Consider the following 21,636-nt stretch of genomic DNA (forward strand, 5'->3'; position numbering starts at 1 on the left):
TCCTTCCTTCCTTCTTTCCTTCCTTCCTTCCTTCCTTCCTTCCTTCCTTCCTTCCTTCCTTCCTTCTTTTTTTTGTAGCTGAGGAATTCCCTTCTAGTTCCTTTTCCTGAGTTTATTTTTATCATAAATGGTCAATAAATTTTGTCAAATACTTGTTATTCATTGATTGATATGATCCTGTGAATTTTTTTTTTTAATCTTCAGCCTGTTAAGATGATGGATTACATTGATTTTCAAATACTGAACAAACTTTGTATCCCTAGAATAAATGCAGCATGGTCATGTTACATAATTCTTGTTTTAAGTTGCTAAATTCTATTTGCTAATTATTAAAAAAATATATTTTTTCTAAGCTCAGGAGAAAGCTGCAGTTTTTTTCTTTTCTTTCTTTGTTTTTTCTGGGACAATTGTCTATATATTTTTGGTATCGGTGAAATAGGCTAAATAAAATAAGTGGGAAATAGTTCATTTTCTTCTTTTTCTGAAAGAAATTGTATAAACTGCTACCAATTCTTCTTTAAACATTTGGCAAAAGTTACTAGTGAAACCATCAGACCTGGAGATTTTTGTTCTGCAAGTTTTAAAATTACACATCTATTGTTCTAAATAGTTATAAGGCTATGTAAATTAGGTATTTTACATGGGGTAAGTTATGTTACTTTGTGTTCCATATCTCTAAATTATCAAATTTATGTTTGTAAAGTTGTTTGCAGTCTTCCCTTAAAATCCTTCTCATATCAGCAGGACCTATAGGAATGTCTTCTTTCCTAACTTTGATAATTGTGTTTTCTCTTCACTCTCCATTGTTCCCTGCCCCCTCTCTCTTTCTCTGTCAATCTTGGTAAAGGTTTGTCAATTTTATTGAACTATGTAAGGGGCCAGCTCATTGTTTCACTGACTTTTTTCCTCTTGTTCTCTATTATTTCCTGTTTTCAATTTCATTGATTTTTGTTCTTATCTTTATTACTTCTGTTTGCTGGGTTTTTTTGTTTTGTTTTGTTTTGATTTGTTTTTTTAAGGTTCTTGAGATAGGAGCATAGAGTATTCATTTAAGACTTTTCCTCTTTTCAAATGCGTGCATTTAGTTTCATAAATTTTCCTCTCAGAACTGCATCAGCTTTGTCCTACATATTTTGATATGTGCTATTTTTGTGATATTTTCTTTTTCTTTTCCTTTTTTTTTTTTTTTTTGGTGACAGTGTCCCACTGTTACTCAGACTAGAGTGCAATGGCCCAACCAGCTCACTGAGGATCATAGCCACCAACTCCTGGGCTCAAGTGATCCTTCTGCCTCAGCCTTGCAAGTAGCTAGGACTAGACTCTAAGTGCAAGCCACTACACCCAGCTAATCATTTTTACAATTTTGTATAGAGAAGGGATCTCACGGTGTTGCCCAGGCTGGTCTCAACCTTCTGGGCTCAAGTGATCCTCTTGCCTCAGCCTCCCAAAGCTCTGAGATCACAGGCATGAGCCACTGTGCCTAGCTGTTTTCATTTTTATCCAATTTGTGATATTTTTAAACCTCCCTTGAGACCTTTTCTTTGACTCATGGATTATTTAGAAGGGTTTATTTAGTTTCTGACTATTTATAGGTTTTTTGGTTATATTTATGCTTCTACATATTCTTGATGGTTTTCTGTCAAGTTTTCTGTCAAGTTTTGAGAGAGTAATATTGAAATTTCCAACTCTAATTTTGAATTTGACCTAATATTTACATGATTTATTTTTACTTTCATGATATAATAACCATATCATTACACTTTAGGTGAGTTTTCTGTAGATAGCATAAAATTGGGGCATGTTCTTTAATTCACTCTAGCAATCTCCGTCTTTTAATTGGTATATGTAAACCATTTTTATATAATATAATTATTGATGCGTTAGGATTTAAGTCTGCCTTTTTTCTCTCTGTGTTCTGCATTTTCTCTCCCCTGCCTCTTCCCCCCCGCCCCCGCCCCACCCCGCTGATATGATTTGGCTCTGTCCCCAACCAAATCTCACCTTGTATTGTAGCTTCCATAATTTCCATTTGTCATGGGAGGGACACAGTGAGAGATAATTAAATCATGGGGACAGGTCTTTTCCCATGCTGTTCTGGTGATAGTGAGTAAGTCTCATGAGATCTGATGATTTTATAAGGGGAGTTCCCCTACACAAGCTCTCTTGCCTGTTGCCATGTAAGATGTGACTTTGTTCCTCCTTGCTTTCTGTTACGATTGTGAGGCCTCCTCAGCCATATTGAACTGTGAGTTCATTAAACCTCTTTCTGTATAAATTACACAGTCTCAGGTATGTCTTTATTAGCAGTGTGAGAACAGACAAATATACCTTCCTTCCTTTGGGTTATTTGAATAGTCTTTAGAATTACATTTTGATTTATCATTTGTTTTTGAGTAAAACTCTTTGTATAAGCTTTCAGTAGTTCCTCTGGGTATTATATACACCTAGCTTATCACAGTCTGTGTGATATCACAGTATCATCAAATTGAAATGTAGAAACTTTCTGTTCATATTTTTTCCCTTCCTGTTTATTAATTTTTAAAATTATACTTTAAATTCTTGGATACATGTGAAGAACATACAGGTTTGTTATATAGGTATACAGGTGCCATCGTGGTTTGCTGCACCCATCAACCCATCATCTACTTTACTTATTTTTCCTAATGCTGTCCTATTTCTGGTTCTAGATCCTTGAGAAATTGCCACGCTGTCTTCTACAATGGTTGAACTAGTTTACAGTCCCACCAACAGTGTAAAAGTGTTCCTATTTCTCCACATCCTCTCCAGCTTCTGTTGTTTCCTGACTTTTTAATGACTGCCATTCTAACTGATGTGAGATGGTATCTCATTGTGGCTTTGATTTGCATTTCTCTAATGACCAGTGATGATGAGCTTTTTTTCATATGTTTGTTGGCTGCATGAATGTCTTCCTTTGAGAAGTGTTTATTCATATCCTTCGCCCACTTTTTGATGGAGTTGTTTGGTTTTTTTCTTACAAATTTGTTTAAGTTCCTTGTAGATTCTGGATTCTAGCCCTTTGTCAGATGGAGAGATTGCAAAAATATTCTCCCATTCTGTAGGTTGCCTGTTCACTCTGATGATAGTTTCTTTTGCTGTGCAGAAGCTCTTTAGTTTAATTAGATCCCATTTGTGAATTTTGGCTTTTGTTGCCGTTGCTTTCGGTGTTTCAGTCATGAAGTCTTTGTCCATGCCTATGTCCTGAATGGTATTGCCTAGGTTTTCTTCTAGGGTTTTTATGGTTTTAGGTCTTATGTTTAAGTATTTAATTCATCTGGAGTTAATTTTTGTATAAGGTGTAAGGAAGGGTTCCAGTTTCAGTTTTCTGCAAATGGCTAGCCAGTTACCCCAACACCATTTATTAAATAGGGAATCCTTTCCCCATTGCTTGTTTTTGTCTGGTTTGTCAAAGATCAGATGGTTGTAGATGTGTAGAGTTATTTCTGAGGCCTCTGTTCTGTTCCATTGGTCTATATATCTGTGTTGGTACCAGTACCATGCTGTTTTGGTTACTGTAGCCTTCTAGTATAGTTTGAAGTCAGGTAGCATGATGCCTCCCACTATGTTCTTTTTGTTTAGGATTGTCTTGGGTATATGGGCTATATTTTGGTTCCACATGAAATTTAAAATAGTTTTTTTCTAACTCTGTGAAGAAAGTCAATAGTAGCATGATGGATATAGCATTGAATTTATAAATTACTTTGGGCAGTATGGCTGTTTTCACGATATTGATTCTTCCTATTCATGAGCTTGGAATGTTTTTCCATTCGTTTGTGTGCTCTCTTATTTCCTTCAGTAGTGGTTTGTAGCTCTCCTTGAAGAGGTCCTTCACATCCCTTATAAGTTGTATTCCTGGGTATTTTATTCTCTTTGTAGCAATTGAGAATGAGAATTCTCTCATGACTTGGCTCTCTGTTTGTCTATTATTGGTGTATAGGAATGTTTGTGATTTTTGCACATTGATTTTGTATCCTGAGACTTTGCTGAAGCTGCTTATTGGCTTAAGGAGATTTGGGGCTGAGATGACGGGGTTTTCTTTTTCTTCTTTTTCTTTTTCTTTTTTATTTTTATTGAGATGGAGTCTTGCTCTGTCACCCAGGCTGAAGTGCAAGTGCAGTGATGCGATCTTGGCTCACTGCAAGCTCTGCCTCCTGGGTTCATGCCAGTCTCCTGCCTCAGCCTCCCAAGTAGCTGGGACTACAGCTGCCCGCCACCATGCCTGGCTAATTTGTTTGTATTTTCTTTTTTTTTTTTTTGAGACGGAGTCTTGCTCTGTCCCCCGGCCTGGAGTGCAGTGGCCAGATCTCAGCTCACTGCAGGCTCCGCCTCCCAGGTTTACGCCATTCTCCTGCCTCAGCCTCCCAAGTAGCTGGGACTACAGGCGCCCGCCACCTCGCCCGGCTAGTTCTTTGTATTTTTTAGTAGAGACGGGGTTTCACAGTGTTAGCCAGGATGGTCTCGATCTCCTGACCTCGTGATCCGCCCGTCTCGGCCTCCCAAAGTGCTGGGATTACAGGTGTGAGCCACCTCGCCTGGCTGACGATGGGGTTTTCTAAATAAACAATCATGTCATCTGCAAACAGAGACAATTTGACTTCCTCTCTTCCTGTTTGAATACTATTTATTTCTGGAATTCTCTTGCCTGATTTCCCTAGCCAGAACTCCAATACTATGTTGAACAGGAGTGGTGAGGGAGGGCTTCCTTGTCTTGTGCTGGTTTTCAAGGGGAATGCTTCCAGTTTTTGCCCATTCAGTATGATATTGGCTGTGGGTTTGTCATAAATAGTTCTTAACATTTTGAGATGTGTTACCTCAGTACCTAGTTTATTGAGAGTTTTTAGCATGAAGGGCTGTTGAATTTTGTTGAAGGCCTTTTCTGTATCTATTGAGATAATTATGTGGCTTTTGTCATTGATTATGTTTACATGATGATTACAGTTTATTGATCTGTGTATGCTGAACCAGTCTTGCATCCCAGGGGTGAAGCTGACTTGATCATTATGGATAAACTTATTGATGTGCTGCTGGATTCGGTTTGCCAGTATTTTATTCAGGATTTTTGCAGTGTTCATCAGAGATATTGGCCTGAAATTTTCTTTCTTTGTTATGTCTCCACCTGATTTTGGTATCAGGATGGTACTGGCCTCATAAAATGACTTAGGGAGGATTCCCTCTTTTTCTATTGTTTGGAATAGTTTCAGAAGGAGTGGTGCCAGCCCCTCCTTGTACCTCTGGTAGAATTCAGCTGTGAATCCATGTGGTCCTGGACTTTTTTTGGTTGGTAGGCTATTAATTACTACCTCAATTTCAGAACTTGTTATTGGTCTCTTCAGGGATTCAGCTTCTTCCTAGTTTATTCTTGGGAGGGTGTATGTGTCCAGGAATTTATCCATTGCTTCTAGATTTTCTAGTTTATTTGTGTAGAGGTGTTTAGTTTGCATTTCTGTGGGCTAAGTGATGGTATCATTACCATTTTTTATTGTGTCTTCACCATTTTTTATTGTGTCTATTTGATTCTTCTCTCTTTTCTTCTTTATTAGTCTGGATAGTGGTCTATTTTGTTAATATTTTCAAAAAGCAGCTCCTGGATTCATTGATGTTTTTGAAGGGTTTTTCGTGTCTCTGTCTCCTTCAGTTCTGCTCTGATCTTAATTATTTCTTGTCTTCTGCTAGCTTTTGATTTTGTTTGCTCTGGCTTCTCTATTTCTTTTAATTGTGATGTTAGGGTGTCGATTTTAGATCTTTCCCACTTTCTCCTGTGGGCATTTAGCACTATAAATTTCCCTCTAAACCCTGCTTATCTGTGTCCCAGAGATTCTGGTGTGTTGTGTCTTTGTTCTCATTGATTTCAAATAACTTATTTATTTCAGCCTTGATTTCATTATTTACCCAGTAGTCATTCAGGAGCCAGTTTTTCAGTTTCCATGTAGTTGTACGGTTTTGAGTGAGTTTCTTAATCCTGAGTTCTAATTTGATTGCACTGTGGTTTGAGAAACTGTTTGTTATGATTGCCATTATTTTGCATTTGCTGAGGAGTGTTTTACTTCCAATTATGTGGTCAGTTTTAGAATAAGTGCGATGTGGTGCTGAGAAGAATGTACATTTTGTTGATTTGGGGTGGAGAGTTCTGTAGACGTCTGTAAGGTCTGCTTGGTCCAGAGCTGAGTTCAAGTCCTGAATATCCTTGTTAATTTTCTGTCTCATTGATCTGTATAATATTGCCAGTGGGGTGTTAAAATCTCCCACTATAATTGTGTGGGAGTCTATGTCTCTCTGTAGGTCTCTAAGAATTTGCTTTATGAATCTGGGTGCTCCTGGATTGGGTACATATATAATTAGGATAGTTAGCTCTTGTTGCATTGATTCCGTTACCATCATGTAGTGCCCTTCTTTGTCTTTTTGGAGCTTTGTTGGTTTAAAGTCTGTTTTATCAGAAACTAGGATTGCAATCTCTGATTTTTTTTTTTTTTTGCTTTCCATTTGATTGGTAAATATTCCTCCATCCCTTTATTTTGAGCCTATGTGTGTCTTTGTACGTGAGATGGGTCTCCTGAATATAGCACACCAATGGGTCTTGACTCTTTATCCAATTTTCCAGTCTGTGTCTTTTAATTGGGGCATTTGGCCCATTTACATTTAAGGTTAATATTGTTATGTGTGAATTTGATCCTGTCATTATGATGCTAGCTGTATTTTGCCTGTTAGTTGATACAGTTTCTTCCTAGTGTCTTTACAATTTGGTACGTTTTTGCAGTGGCTGATACTGGTTTTTCCTTTCCATATTTAGTGTGTCCTTCAGGAGCTCTTGCAAGGCTGGCCTGGTGGTGACAAAATCTCTCAGCATTTGCTTGCCTATAAAGGATTTTATTTCTCCTTCACTTATGAAGCTTAGTTTGGCTGAATATGAAATTCTGGGTTGAAAATTATTTTCTTTAAGAATGTTGAATATTGGCTCCACTTTCTTCTGGCTTGTAGAGTTTCTGCCAAGAGATCCGCTGTTAGTCTTAAATGTTCCCTCTAAATACTTTTAGAACCACATAAGATATTGTTACAGTTTTTGCTTCAACCATCAAACATAATCTAGAAACTTCAAAAGATTTCTATTGTATGTACCTATATTTTTGTTTGTGTTCCTTCTTTTTTTTCTCCTCTTCTAAAATTCCTTCTCTTATCATGTCTCTTCTTTTTAGAGAATTTCTTTTAGTCATTCTTTAGGATACGTCTGCTGGCCATAAATTATCTTAATTTTTCTTCCTAGGAATGTCTTGCCTTCACCTTTGTTCCTAAATGGTATTTTCACTAGATATAGGATTCTGGGTTTTTTAGCGTTTTTTAAAAATGTGACTTTTTTAATGGCCTCTGTGATTTCTAATGAGAATTTCATTGTTATTCTAATTGTTTCCCCCTATAACTAAGATATTGTTTCTGTCTTACTGCTTTCAAGACTTGTTCTTTGCCTTTGGATTTTAGAACTCTATGAAGTATCTTCATGTGGATTTCCTTATGTTTATCTTCTTTCAGGTTCACATAGGTTCTTCAATCCAAGAGTTATGTCTCTTATCAAAATTTGGAAATTATCAGGTGTGTAAACACATGCTTGCCATTTCAAGATGAATACCCAGTTCTGTGAGGATTCATGTCATTGCTTCAGTACAACACAGATTTACTCTAAGTCATGCTGCAGCTAATCATTCTTGTGCCTCATTACTGCCTACTCACTGGGTATCATCCTGGACTTGCTCTTTATATGTGAAGCAGATTCCTGAATTCTCATTCTTTTCCACTGTGTGAAGGTGAATTGTAAAATGCTTGTTACCTGAATTTTCAAATTCAGTCCAGAAAAAAAAAAAATAATAAGGGATAATAGTAAACTAATTTATTGGCATCTACAATCTGGTAGATGACATCATATTGCATGTCAGACAGTTATTAACTAGTTTCTTATAGATATTGTCATTATTTTAAAAATACTTAGAGAAATAGTATTTGCCAGGCACTGAGGATATAGTGGTAAACAGTTCTTATCCTTGGGGTATTGCATACCAAACTGTACCTTGAATGTTAATATCAGCACATGCCTTTTATAGGGATGACTAAACTTTACAGCTTGGTCTACATAATTACACTCCAGCCTAGGTGCAGAAGTGGGGATAATTTTAAGCAACTCAGTAAGAAATTTTTGAGGAGCTAAATACAGGTGTGCATGACTCTTTCACTGAGGAAACTAACAGTTTTGGAGTCACAGCTTATAACATGTTACATTCAAGTTTTGCCATGAAAGACCTCCTCTTCACTGTTCCTACCTAATCACAGGCTTCTTCACAAGGCTTTCACTGAATGTGGCATGCCATATACCATGTATAGTACATTTTGATTACCAGATACCAGAATTGAGGGTAGATGTTGTGAACCCTTAAATTTGCTTAGAGTTGAATTTATCACTTAATGAAAGTTCTGAGGTGTGTTAGTTTTCTGTAATGAATTACTACAAATTTAGTGGCTTAAAATAACATACCTCTGGAGGTCAGAAGTCAAAATGGATCTCACTGTGCTAAAATCAAGATGTCAGCAGGCTGCCTTATTCTCTGAAGGCTCTTGAAGAGTCTGTTTTCTTGCCTTTTCCAGCTTCTAGAGGTTTCCTTCATCCCTTGGCTCATGCCCCCTTCCTCCATATTCAAAATCAGTAAGGACCAGTTGAATCTTTTTCACAGTATCTTGTTATTACATTGGACCCACATGTGTAATTAAGGATAATCTTTATATTACAGATATCTGATTAACTACCTTAATTCCCACTTTCTTTCTTATCCCGTTTTCTTCCTCGTGACTACTTCATGAAGTGAGATAAGACTCAATGTGTTTTGAAGCTTTATGGATGAGGAGACTGAGACAAAGAAGATTTAAGTCATTTGCCCACCTGGAGGTATAGCAAAAATACTTCTAAAATTTAGTAAAAGTCCCATGCTTTTTTTTTGAAAGCTCACTGAATGAAAACATAATATTTTTATGTAATAATATTAACATTAAGTTTTTAAGGAAAGGATTTTGTAAGATACAAACACTTTGAATAGAACTGAGCTGTAATAATTGATCTTTTAAATGGCCTCAAAGCAGGGAGGGGATGGGGCAACTATTAAACACCATATATCTGAACTTGGACTTCTTTTAGTAGTTGAAGATTTGTTGACCAATCAGGTTTAAAACTGAAGATGTAAATTTCAGAATTTTTCAAAATTTTCAGTTGTATCTCCTTTACTGTCAAATGTTTTGTATATATGTCATATACACCTTAAAACTCTTTAATCATTTACTTCCCTGAGGGAATATATCAATATACTAGGCCAAATTTGGTAGGAAATACTGATATTTATGAGGAATAAGTTAAAATAAATTGTCTCTATTTAAGCCCAGCATATGTTTACATTGTGATGTACCAGATACAAATACATGGGTACATACTGTCTGTGTGTGAATTGCCAGAGGAAACAGTTGGTGTTTGACATTGAGCTGTACTCTGTAACTAAGTGCACATCACTGATATATATCATGCCATTATTCCACTTCTGAAGTCTGTTTTACTCCTAGAATGTAAGAATTGCAGAAACTAGAAAAAAAAAATCACTAAAAATTTCAAATTTCGTTTTGATCTAGAGTAGACCCAGGAATCTACAAGGCCTGAGAAGCCTAGATCTGGTTCAGCAGGTACCTCAAAAAACCAGCACAAACTTTTGTAGCTTCTGTAAAGAAGAGGTGATCAAAGAGTAAGTCAAATGCCCAGCACTTCTGTGAACCCCAAAATGTATACCCGGTTGACCTTATGAATCTAGAACAAGAACAGAGCATAGGATAAACTTTCTCCCAGCCCAAGTAATTTAAATGAAAACAAACTTCCCATTATGTGAACATAATGCAGAGTACATGTGGGAAGAAAAACGATTTTATGCCTGGATTTCAGCATATGAAACTTATTCTTGAAATAATGTTTATAATAGATCATAAACTTCTCTTGCTCATTTTGGCCAAGACAGCCCATAGGCCGATTTAGAACAGTGATGTGTTTCTTGATGAATATATTCTTACTTTCTCTGCTCATGTTACTGATAGAAATGACAAAAATCTTAATAGTTGACTAAGTCAAAATTTTCATTCTATATCAGGGTGTTTCTCAGTGCCAGACTCAAGAATGAGGTGGAATGGGGTAGATTATTGTGCTATTTTCTGTACTGTAGCAGTTTTGTGGCAAGAGGTTTTAAATCTCTAAGGTTGTTGAAGTGGAAAGTTTCACCAGAAACGAATTAACATCAAAGAAAAACATGAGTACCTGTATTTGGATGTTTTACCACATACCCAAGACAGACAGTGGACTATAAACCTTTCATTTATTGGACCAATAGGGCTCCATCTGTAGACCAGCATGTTGTTTCAGTGTCTGAGACAAACCGCAAGGGATAGCCATACTTTTTGAATGTTGATCTTCATTTTAACCTGTGTGTTTTCTGTGGTAAGGCTGGATGAGAAAACTCTTAACTCATTGTGGTATATCCAGATATGTACCAGTGGGTGGCAGTAGATATGGCAGAGTTCTAAATAATGTAGCTACTTATAATGGATGACGTCTAAAAGAAGTTTACTAATAGGCCTTTTTTGCTTGTTTGTGTTAAATTACAACTGTTTCGCACATTTTCTTGATTTTAGCTGAGATATTTAAAGGTGATTTAAAAAAAATAATGAGAGCAAATACATATATAATGCTTCTTATATACTAAGCACTATTTTAAGTGTTTTACATATATTAACTGAAAGCCCAACACATTTGATTGTTGTTTAGGTATTTGAGCTAATATAGTCATATTGTTATGCCTTTATTCTATTTTTCTTTACTAGTACAATAAAATAGGAAAAACGTTTGCTGGCAAATGTTGTATTAAGCTGAGAAACTAACTGTCATTCATTGAAACAGATTTTGTGTTGCTGTTTGACTTTGTGAAATCTTCTGTGTGCTGTATATTGAATATATCTTGCTGAAACAACTGTCTTCTTACGTGTCTAGGTGTTTGCTTTCCATCATAGCCATATTTTTAGACGTTGTCTTCGAAAACTGAGGAATTTTAACATGGACAGTTGGTAACTGTAGATCTTCCCACAGATTGTCGATGTTACACAAGTGCTTTAATGAAGTTTTCTTTTGTTTCTGTTTGGAGAGGCATTAGAAAATACATAGGCATTGGAATACTGTGTCATTTCAATACAAATCTTGAGAGTCAAAGCACAGCAGTCACTTTTGTGTAAAGAAAAAAAAAAAGTACTGGACCCTGGTCCAATTCAAAAGCCCTGGGCTCAGATTGATGCACCATTAACTAGCTATGTGACATTGACAGAGACATTTGATCTCAAAACTCAGTCCTCCACTGTGTAACCCCGGGACACTAGATTAGATCAGTAGCTTTCAGTCAGGATAATTTGGAGCTTTGTGGCTTCACCGTGCCACCAGAGGGGTCTACCTAAGGATAGGAAGGAGCTTGGCCGGCTGGCCCCCAGGCCCTCCACTTCAGTTTCCTTGAAAGCAGCTCCTTCTCGACTTTTTTAATTACCTATTTATAATTTACATTAGAAAGTATATATGATTTCACTTGTAAGATAGAATTGTACTTCTTTAGGAGAAAAAGAAGGAACCCTACGATTAGATTATTTCTGTGTTCTCTTGTTTCTAAAATGTCAATGATTCCAATAACTGGGTAGCTAAGGAAGAAAAAGAGAAACTGACCATTATCTTTGACATGTAGCTAATGTCTTGAGTATCTGGAATGGAATGGTAGAAGGCTAAGTCCATCATTATAGGCTCGTAAGGGTTGTATGGGCTGCTTTGTTTGATGAATTTCATTATATGAAATTATATGACTGCCACTCACAAGTAGAAATAGCATAAATTTGCTTTTTAATAAAATATTGAATTATTTTGAGAATTTGCATTATCTACTGTGTTTGGTAAATTCCGGGACACATAGAATAACGCTGGACAGGAGCACTGAATTACAGTAAGTTACAAGAGCCATGCTTTTCTCTAAACTACAATCAGTAACTCAACATATTCTGCTGCCAATGTTACTCTGTCCAGTGTTGTTGTTATAAATGTTGCTGTGTCAGAAGCCCCTGTTTCTATAACTTTCTCTCCATTATCAACTGGGCTGAGTTATAATATGGATGAGACATTTTATAGGAATGGTTAAAGAAAAAAGTAGTCGTTTGCCAGTTTGATCTTCAGTCTTCCTAGGAAGGTTCAAGTTACTAGATGGGTGAGTTGCTCATACACACCTGGACATGACTCACCTTTTAAAAATAAACAAACAATCTATCTGCTTCTTGGTTACCAGAAACCAAAATCAACACTAGAAAGTGTCAAACCTCCTTTAACAGCCAGATCACTGCTTGCAAAGACTGCAGAGGAAGAGATATAAAACTATCTTAGCCAAAAACATGGTTGTGATATATTAACCCTAAGTGTGCCAGAGAAATGTAAAGCAGAAACAAGACAAAACAGGACAGCTGGATTATCCAATTCTCATTCATGATGTTCTGCTTTTTTATATGGCTTTTTCTCCCTCTAATGACTTTATGTCATAATGAGTGAGTATCAGCTCATTTAAAAAATTGGGGCCAGGTGTGGTGGCTCATGCCTGTAATCCCAGCACTTCAGGAGGCTGAGGCGGGCAGATCACAAGGTCAGGAGATCGAGACCATCATGGCTAACACAGTGAAACCCTGTCTCTACTAAAAATACAAAAAATTAGCCGAGCATGGTGGCGGGCACCTGTAGTCCCAGCTTCTTGGGAGGCTGAGGCCGGAGAATGATGTGAACCTGGGAGGTGGAGCTTGCAGTGAGCCGAGATCGCGCCACTGCACTCCAGCCTGGGTGACAGAGCAAGACTCTGTCTCAAAAAAAAAAAAAAAAAAAAAAATGGAAAAAGGAACCAATCCGAGGAAAATACACAGGACTGCTACCCTTTTTACCAAAGATCTTTCATTAACTAGTGTTGATGGAAGCAAATTTCACCACAGCAACTTGCATGGTAGTTGAGTTGCTATTTGTATGGAACAGCAAACCAGAGAATAATAAAAGAAAACACGAACATGTCAGTGGTGAGCAAGGAAGTAGAGCAGCCATTCAGCTCTTTCCATGCTGATAAGAACAACAAGATTGTTCATTATAATGAGGGATACTAATCACACTCAGTTATCACAGTATTAAGTCACTTCAACTATCTAGGGGTCTCACCTATATTCTCTCGTGTTTTGTCTGTTTGCAGTAGAGTGGTGCTTCTCAGCAATGCCCAGTAGCCATATTTCATCAGCACAGGTTAATAACCCTGTTCATCATTCCAAATGCATGTGCTTGAACAATGCACCTAACAAGAGAGCAGTGGCATACAACAGTGGTGTAGGTGGAGTGAGCAATTTTGGGGATATAAGTTAAATATCAAACATAGAAAGGCAGTAATTAAGGAGAACATGGATGTAAAATATGGATGGGCCAGAGGCAGTGGCTCACACCTGTAATCTCAGCACTTTGGGAGGCCAAGGCAGGTGGATCACTTGAGATCAGGAGTTCAAGACCAGCCCATCCAACATGGTGAAACCCCGTCTCTACTAAAAATATAAAAAGTAGCAAAGCGTGCTGGCTGTGGTGCCTGTAATCCCAGCTACTCAGGAGGCTGAGGCAGGAGAATCGCTTGAACCCAGGAGGTGGAGGTTGCAGTGAGCCAAGATTATGCCACTGCACTCCAGCTTGGGCATCAGAGGAGACACTGTCTGAAGAAAGAAAGAAAAAAAAAAGTCATGGATGCCCTGATTGTTGACTTGACATCAGAGAACTTTTAAAGCAGGTCAGAAGAATACAGACAAGTGTGTATTTTATTTTTAAGTCAGTATGAAGAAGGGTGCAATTAAGTATTGAGAGGTACAAGTGAGAGCGTGATTAAACAGAGCAGGGTGATAGAAGAGCAAAGCTCTGGAAGTGGCTTTGTACTAACTAGGTGATCTCAGCCAAACCACCTGCATTTCTTTGAGTCTCATGTCTTCATATATTTGTTGTAGGATGAAACATTTTAAGGTGGACTGGAAAGTTCTTCTCAACTCTTAAGTTCTCTAGGCTTCTGAATAGAGATAAGAAGGTTCAATACAACCACATCCCTAGAGACTTTAAAAAATGGCAGTAATCCAACAAAAGCTAATTTAAGAAAAAGAATAGAAGAAGAATTATGTATTGGAAGTCCAGGAGGTTTGGGGCCTTCAGTCAAGGGTGGATGTAGTCCTCAAGCAATTCTCTTTCTTGGTTCTCATTTCTTCTTTGCCGGCCTCATTGCTTAATAAGTTTCTTCAACATAGTAGAAAATACAGACTTCGAAACGCCAGGCTAATATAAGCTGTGGCTTCAGAAGGAAAAAATTTCTCTCCTGGCATCCATATTAATCCTCTAAAAGGACACCTCTGGTGTTGCTTAGCTCGTATGTTCAGGGGGATAAGATGCTCTGACTTGCTAACCTGGGCCATGACCTACTTTTGCAGCAGGAAAGGTTAGTTAGACCTCTTGACCAAAAGTTTCATGGAAATCACATGGAAGAGAAGAACAGGAGTTCTCAAAGGGAAGATATGTGGCACAAACTACAAAAAAAAAAAACCGAAAACAGGTGTCTGCTTATACCCTTTATACAAGATGGTCAGTCAGGGAGAATATTTATTTAAAATTTAAAATGTATATATTTAAAATGCCAATTCTAGGAATTCTTTGGTTGTTTTTATTCAGCTGTCCCAAATCAAGCATTGTCATTGGCATCAGATTTGTCGAAAGAGTAGTATGACCCGTATGTATTTGGAGAAAACTGAGAAGATAATTTTTAAGTTCCTATAATTTTATGAAGTTCTGTGAGTAGACCGGACTTCTTTCCATCTATATTTTATCAGATGAGTGAGTTGTGTTTGGCTGCATAAAAGATCTGATACTCATTATTGATCCAGTAAGTTTTATCTAAGGTGTTTGGAGTTGCCATACTAAGTTGACTCTGGAGAAACAAGATTAGTTTTCTTTTGTGATTGATGAACCCCACTGTATATTACTCCAGTTACACTGCACCATTAACCAGTGTAATTCATTACAAAGGGCTCAGCTCTGAGAACCTCCTAATATCCAGAAATAATGGAACTAAGTAGCCACATCCTCATAGGAACACAGCAGTGATCTTATATCTCACAAATATTGAAGAGAGTTGGGATAAGGACACAGTTTACTGAAACCAGGTGGTGTAGAAATCTGTTGTTTTGGCCTGCCTGATGTCCGTTGTTCCTTCTCCTGTTACAGAACCCTAATTTTGCATTTGGAAATTATTGTTTCTATTCTTAGTCCACTCCTTTTGGGATTATCAATGAAAGTACTCCATACTTTCCCCTAGCCAAGCAGTAGGCAAGAGATCTAAGCTAGGCTCAGTAGCTGTTCTCTTTATGCACTTTCATCTTGAGTAGAATGACATAAAGTTTAGAGGAACCCAGAATAAAGTGCTCATTAGCTCATCAGCTCATCCTACCCACATCTCAACCCAGCCAGACCTGCTGTAGTTGTTACTCCCTTCAGATTTGGGATCCTCTTTTCCAGTGTATCTATTTGTTACCTTCTAATAACTTCTAAGTACATGTTATTCAGTTAGCAACTCATTGCTATCAGATGGCAAGTACCAGGTACCAAACCACTCCAGAATTCCATTTATTTTGCTCCTGGTTCTGTGAGTTAGAGTTGACACTGGGCTCAGCTGGGTAGTTCGTCTGGTCTCAGTTGGGTTTCCATCTCAGTCATCTGTAGTCATCCTGAGATTGACTGGGCAACTCTGCTTCTGGGCATTTGCTGGCTGGCAGCTGGGGCAACCTGCAGGGTGACAGAGGTGAGAAGAGTCCTAGACCATGTGTCTGTTGTCATCTAGCAGATTGGCCTGGGCCTATTCAGATGTCAGTGACAGGGTTCCAAGTGAAAAAGTGGAAATGTGTGAGGTCTCTTAAAGCCTCAGTCCAGACTGAAACAGAGTTACCTCAGCTATATTGTACTCACCAAATCAAGTCGAGAGGCCAGCCCAGATGCAAGAAGTGAAGCAGATGTGCATGGCCTCTTGATGGAAGTAGCTACAAAACCGCAATGCAAATGAGTGAGGATGCAGGAAGAGGAATGATTGAGGGCACTTAGACATTCTTCCATACCCCAAGTTGGTTTCTGTATCTTACAGCTAAAGAACCTGATATGCCAATCAAAACCCCTTTAAAAATACACCCTAAAACACTGGCCTGCTCTTTTTACTTTTTGATGTACCTGAATATGGGAGGTTATGGGAGCAAAGTCAGTTCCTCTACAGCATACAAAATAGAAACAATCTCTTATCCTTAACCCTAGCATGTTGTGTCTTCAGGAGATTGCTTACCTCTCGTCTGTAACCCTCTTAGCTGTGCAGCCTCAAAGGATCATTACCGTCAGTTCTGTCATCTGCCAGGTCTCCTGAAATTTTGGTGTATTGCCTGCCCAGTTACAACACACCAGCATGACTTTGTCACTTTACTATATGACTGTTTCCTGCTATATCTAGTATAGCACTTGCTAAAACATTTGAGTTTGCCTTTCTGGGATACATATTAGGCTTCTCTAACTCATATTTTCCTCTTATGTAACAGCCTCTTGGTAAGCTATATCAAAGAGAGAGTAAGGCAAATACTCATATTAATATACACTGCTGTAAGTGTTCCTTGCCAGTTTTCATCCAAGTTCTGACTCAACCTAGTCCTCTTTAGGTTTGTGAGATATAATAAGATCATAGCACAAGGTGGTATAGCTGCAGGCAGAAAATATGTTTTCTTAATAGCAAGTTCATAAATTAATGTAGGGCACTGAGACACCGTGGCTGTATACATGCATTAAGACAGAGCTCTCTTCAGTTGATGACCTTCCCTTCCAACCACTAATTTCTCTGTGATGGTGCCAAACTCTTAGTCAAATGTAGCTTCAATGCATCCCACCCTCTCAATGGGAAACAATAATTAATAAGACTTTATGGATGAGGTGGTGTTCCACTTCCATTAATAACACTTATTATTCCAGGGTGTTTTAATTTGGTTATAAAAATTGACTCTAGGGGTGGAACTTGGCTTGGAAGCTTATTTTAAGGGCAAATGGTTTGTTTCTAATTTTTCTTTCAAAAGAAAAAGGCTTTTCTTTTTTTCTAAAGGAAATTTTATGTAGCATTTAGTTATATAAGCATGAGACCAAAATTCCTAAAATATTGGTATGATTACAGATTTTTAATTGATTTAATATTATTCTTTGGTATGTCAGGTAAAGCTGAGAGACGTCCCAGGGCTTCTCAGCTAGCTTAGAGTTGGCAGGCTCTAGCGCTTTGCATGTCATCAGTTGAGATCAGAGGGTGTTTCTTTTACATTGCTTCTCACACTTAAACATCAAATTCTCTTCTCAGGCAACAGTTTATACAAGCTACTGGCTGAACTGCATTTAATGATAAGAGGCAACTCATTTTTACATTGTGTTTTGATGGGTATTTTACTTTCTTATTACAGATCTACTGGAAGAGACCCAAAGAAAAGATGAAGAAATGGGATCTCTGCAGGTAAATTCTTAAATAGGGCAAGAATCCTTGGTATGAAAACATTTGTGTTTTGCTCTTTTATCCTTTATTGTTGTCACATTCATGCTGGTATAGCAAATGGGGTGACAAGGACAATGTCAGAACTATAAAGTTGGAATTTGCTTCCTTTAGAAGTCTCTGAGAGCAGTGATCTAAAGCAGGAAGCCAAATCAGCATCTATTCTACTTTTGATAGGAAATTTTATTCCTTGGTATAGCATAACAGGAACTGCAGCATTGGGAAATGAAGACAGTATGCCTTCATAGTCATTTCTCTCAAAACAGGACTGATGAATGACGATGAATTCATGGAATCTACATTTTCAAGTGAAAGTCAAAAGTATTCTGACCCCATGGGTGTCATCTACCAATGACCAACCAATTAACACATAAATAGAGCTTAAGATTGCCTTATACAGCCTCTCAATTCAGTAGAGGTTTATTCACATTTCTTGGGCTGGAAAATTTTGTTAGAAAGATTCCACTCGAGGCCGGGCGCGGTGGCTCACGCCTGTAATCCCAGCACTTTGGGAGGCCGAGGCGGGCGGATCACAAGATCAGGAAATCGAGACCACGGTGAAACCCCGTCTCTACTAAAAAAAAAATACAAAAAATTAGCCGGGCGCAGTGGCGGGCGCCTGTAGTCCCAGCTACCTGGGAGGCTGAGGCAGGAGAATGGCATGAACCCAGGAGGCGGAGCTTGCAGTGAGCCGAGATCGCACCACTGCACTCCAGCCTGGGCAACAGAGCGAAACTCTGTCTCAAAAAAAAAAAAAAAGTTAGAAAGATTCCACTCGAATTTTAATTGACACTTCCGTGAGCAATGGATGTTAGGTTGACATCTGACAGAAGTTCTCTCTTCCCTTCACGTTGGGCTAACTTACAAATGGCTAACTCAAGTGTCTGTCTTTATTAGGGGGAACATAATCAGTTATATTCCCATGACAGAACCAATTCACTTAATGTCACGTTGGGGATTAAGAACAGTAAATACTTTGGACATTTAGAGTTCTTCGTTGGCCTGGAGCTACAAGGCAAGACTGGAGAGTGATGTCATGAGCTGGTTTGAGTGCTTTAAGGGTAAAGATTTTTGCTTTTGGCAAATGAAAGGCCACATAAAGTCCAAAGAGCAAGGGAAATGTTCTGTGATTGGGGATTCTTCTACTTGATGGTATATCCCTTAAGAGAAAATTATATAATTGATCTGAAAATGCAGAGGAAGCATAGTTTATACATCTCATAAAAATGGTACATGTTAGCTGCGGTTTTGTACAGATTAGATTATTTTAACAGCTTGTACTATATTCAGGTATATATATATTAAAAAAAAAAAAAAGAGCATTGGTTAGTCCAGTCTGGGGCTAGGAAGAATCTCAAGTGTATACTTGACCTGCCTATCTCTGTGAAACTAATATCACCAATGCTTGTTGTTACAAAAAACGTAGCTCTTTGTACACTAAATGTGTATATTGAGAAAGTCTTTTTAGGCATTGTGGTTATGTGTTGTGTTTACCCAGAATAACATATATAAACATACTTATTGAGTGTATATCTGGCCTTTTGAAATGGCAGCACAAGTAATTTTTTCTTTCACAGTACAAATGTTGGAACTAGTATTCTCATTAAATTTAATAGCCTATGTTTCTTCTCAAATGTTTAATAATACTGGCAGCATTTTCTACTGAAGTGTCCATCCAGTGCAATAGAATGCACCAGCCAACTAGCTATGGACATTTATAGTTGGAGAATGTGTAATATGATGTCCCAGAGCAGAAGAGTTAAATGTTGACACTTTGTAGTGGTAACTGGTGCCTGATGTTAACACTCTATTACGAATAAAAAAGGAACTCTCGGAATGTACAAGAGTACAGAAGCATATCACAGAAAGCCTTTAATGTTAAAGGTTACAGGAAAATCCTTGGAAAAGTGCCTATATTCCTGATTTGTATATTCACATATGAATATCAGAGATGATAGTTTGGAGAATACTATTCAAGTATATAGGCTGAAATCCTACAATGACACAATAGTACCTGGCTCTGTTTCTGATTCACTGGGTAACCTTGGATAACTCAATTAAGTTTGCTGTGCCTATTTTCTCATCTGTAATAGAAAATCATAAAATTGTCTTCCGGAAGTGTTTAGTGTGGATTAGATGATCCCAGAAGGGAGAGCTAAATATTTAATTCCAATTTACAATGTTAGGACATCCTCATGTATCCAAATTGGAGTCAATTTTATTTGCTCATTATCATCTTATAATTATGTATAACAGACATTCTGCATTTTATGCTATTCTCATTAGGGGTAGGGGGTATTTTATTTAGCTCTAAACCCTTTCCAATTTCCTATAAATGAGGTACTCTATTTACTCATTGAACAAACACTTACCAAGCACCAATTCTGTGCACACCACTGTACTAGGTGCTAGGGATACAAAGGCAAGCTGTGTATACTGGATGGCTTCTTGCCCTCTATATTACAATTAGTGAAGACTATAAAAATCAGTTTTTATAAGAGGAATCAAAAATCATATTAAATCATATTAAAGGAAAAGTATAAGTGACTGTGGGAACATATCATAAGAACATCTGTCCTTGTTTGTCATAGGTAAGTGTAGGTTGACAGAACTGAAAGGGAATTAAGTACAGTTGAGGTAGGTTAAACTGGAGTGGGGTGGCAATCCAAGTAGGCTTCCCAAAGAAAGCCAATGTTGGAATGATAACTAGGAGTTAGCTAGGCACGTTTACGGTGAAGATAAAAGTTTTCAGCAGTAGAAAGGATAGGGGAAGGCCTAGGGTAAAAGAGCGCAGTTTCATGTCTAAGGAACTGAAAGTTCAGTATATTGGAATGTAGCATCTGAGAGAGGGGCAGCAAAACGAGAACTTTTTAAGTAAATGGAGGTCTAAAAGACCTTGTGGAGGAGTTTGGACTTTGCCTTCATTATATGAGAAATTGGAAAAGGGTTTGAAATAAGAGAACAATATGGTAAGTCTGCATTTTAAAGAGATACCTGGCTGTAACGTGAAAAATAATTAGAGGCAGGCAAGATTGAAACCAGGGAGACCAATTAAGCAGATGTTTGTGAGACTCTCGGCAAGAGATGATGGTGACCTGGATTGGGTGGCATCAGAGAGCATGAAGAGGAGTGGGTGACTTCTTACTATGTTTTAGAATATAAAGCCCACGGAACTTTGAGATTGGGTGTTAGGAAGTAAAAGGGAAGGAGTTAAGGATGATTCTGGGATTTCTCGATTCAGCAGCTTTACAGATAGTTGTGCTCGTCAGTGATATAGGAGGAAGCTGATCTGTTCGGTTTTTGATATTTTGAAATGTCCGGGAGGTGATGTTAAGGTTAGTTCATATGAGTCTGGAGCTCAGAAGGTGTTTGATTTGAACATGCAGAATTTGATGCCATCATATCTGTTGTCCATATCATAGGAATGATACTGAAAGTCACACAGCGAATGTGAACTCCCAGGGGAAGTATTTAGAATGAGGAGAAATGAAATCCTAGGCCAGAACCCTAGGAAACACCAACATTTAAACAACAGGCTAAGGATGAAAATCTTGCAAAGGAATCTAAGACATAAAGGAATTAATTTCAGGAACACATAGTGCTATGAAGTTTAGCAAAAGAATATTTCAAGGGGAAGATCATCAACAGAACTGAATAAATATTTGTTAAATTCTTGGATCCATTTAGCTATGGGGTTTAGGTTTGAAAACAAAAATTTACCTTTCAATGAACTGTAATTTCCTATCATACCTGTCAATCAATTCTCACGTCTTTCACTTTTCCGTATGTCCACTACTTAGCACAGTGCCTCATCTTAGTAGGTACTCAGTAATTTTCTGTTTACTAAACAAACAAATGAATGCCACCCTACTGGTCTCTTATTTATATAGCTCCTATTCCTGGGTCTCCTCAAGATCCACCCATTAAAAAACAA

The 21,636-nt window shown here is 37.8% G+C and overlaps 1 protein-coding gene across 1 annotated transcript in view; it reads left to right on the forward strand.

Moving 5' to 3' along the window:
- The window catches only part of CEP128 (centrosomal protein 128kDa), a 477,957-nt gene that overhangs the window by 359,179 nt on the left and 97,142 nt on the right, over positions 1 to 21,636 (forward strand). The window contains exon 21 of the mRNA XM_011949470.1: positions 17,617 to 17,666. Coding sequence (XP_011804860.1) covers positions 17,617 to 17,666 — 50 coding nt within the window. The remainder of the gene's footprint in view (positions 1 to 17,616; positions 17,667 to 21,636) is intronic.

Source organism: Colobus angolensis, unplaced genomic scaffold, assembly GCF_000951035.1.
Source record: "Colobus angolensis palliatus isolate OR3802 unplaced genomic scaffold, Cang.pa_1.0 Scaffold3, whole genome shotgun sequence".
Taxonomy (NCBI): Eukaryota; Metazoa; Chordata; class Mammalia; order Primates; family Cercopithecidae; genus Colobus; species Colobus angolensis.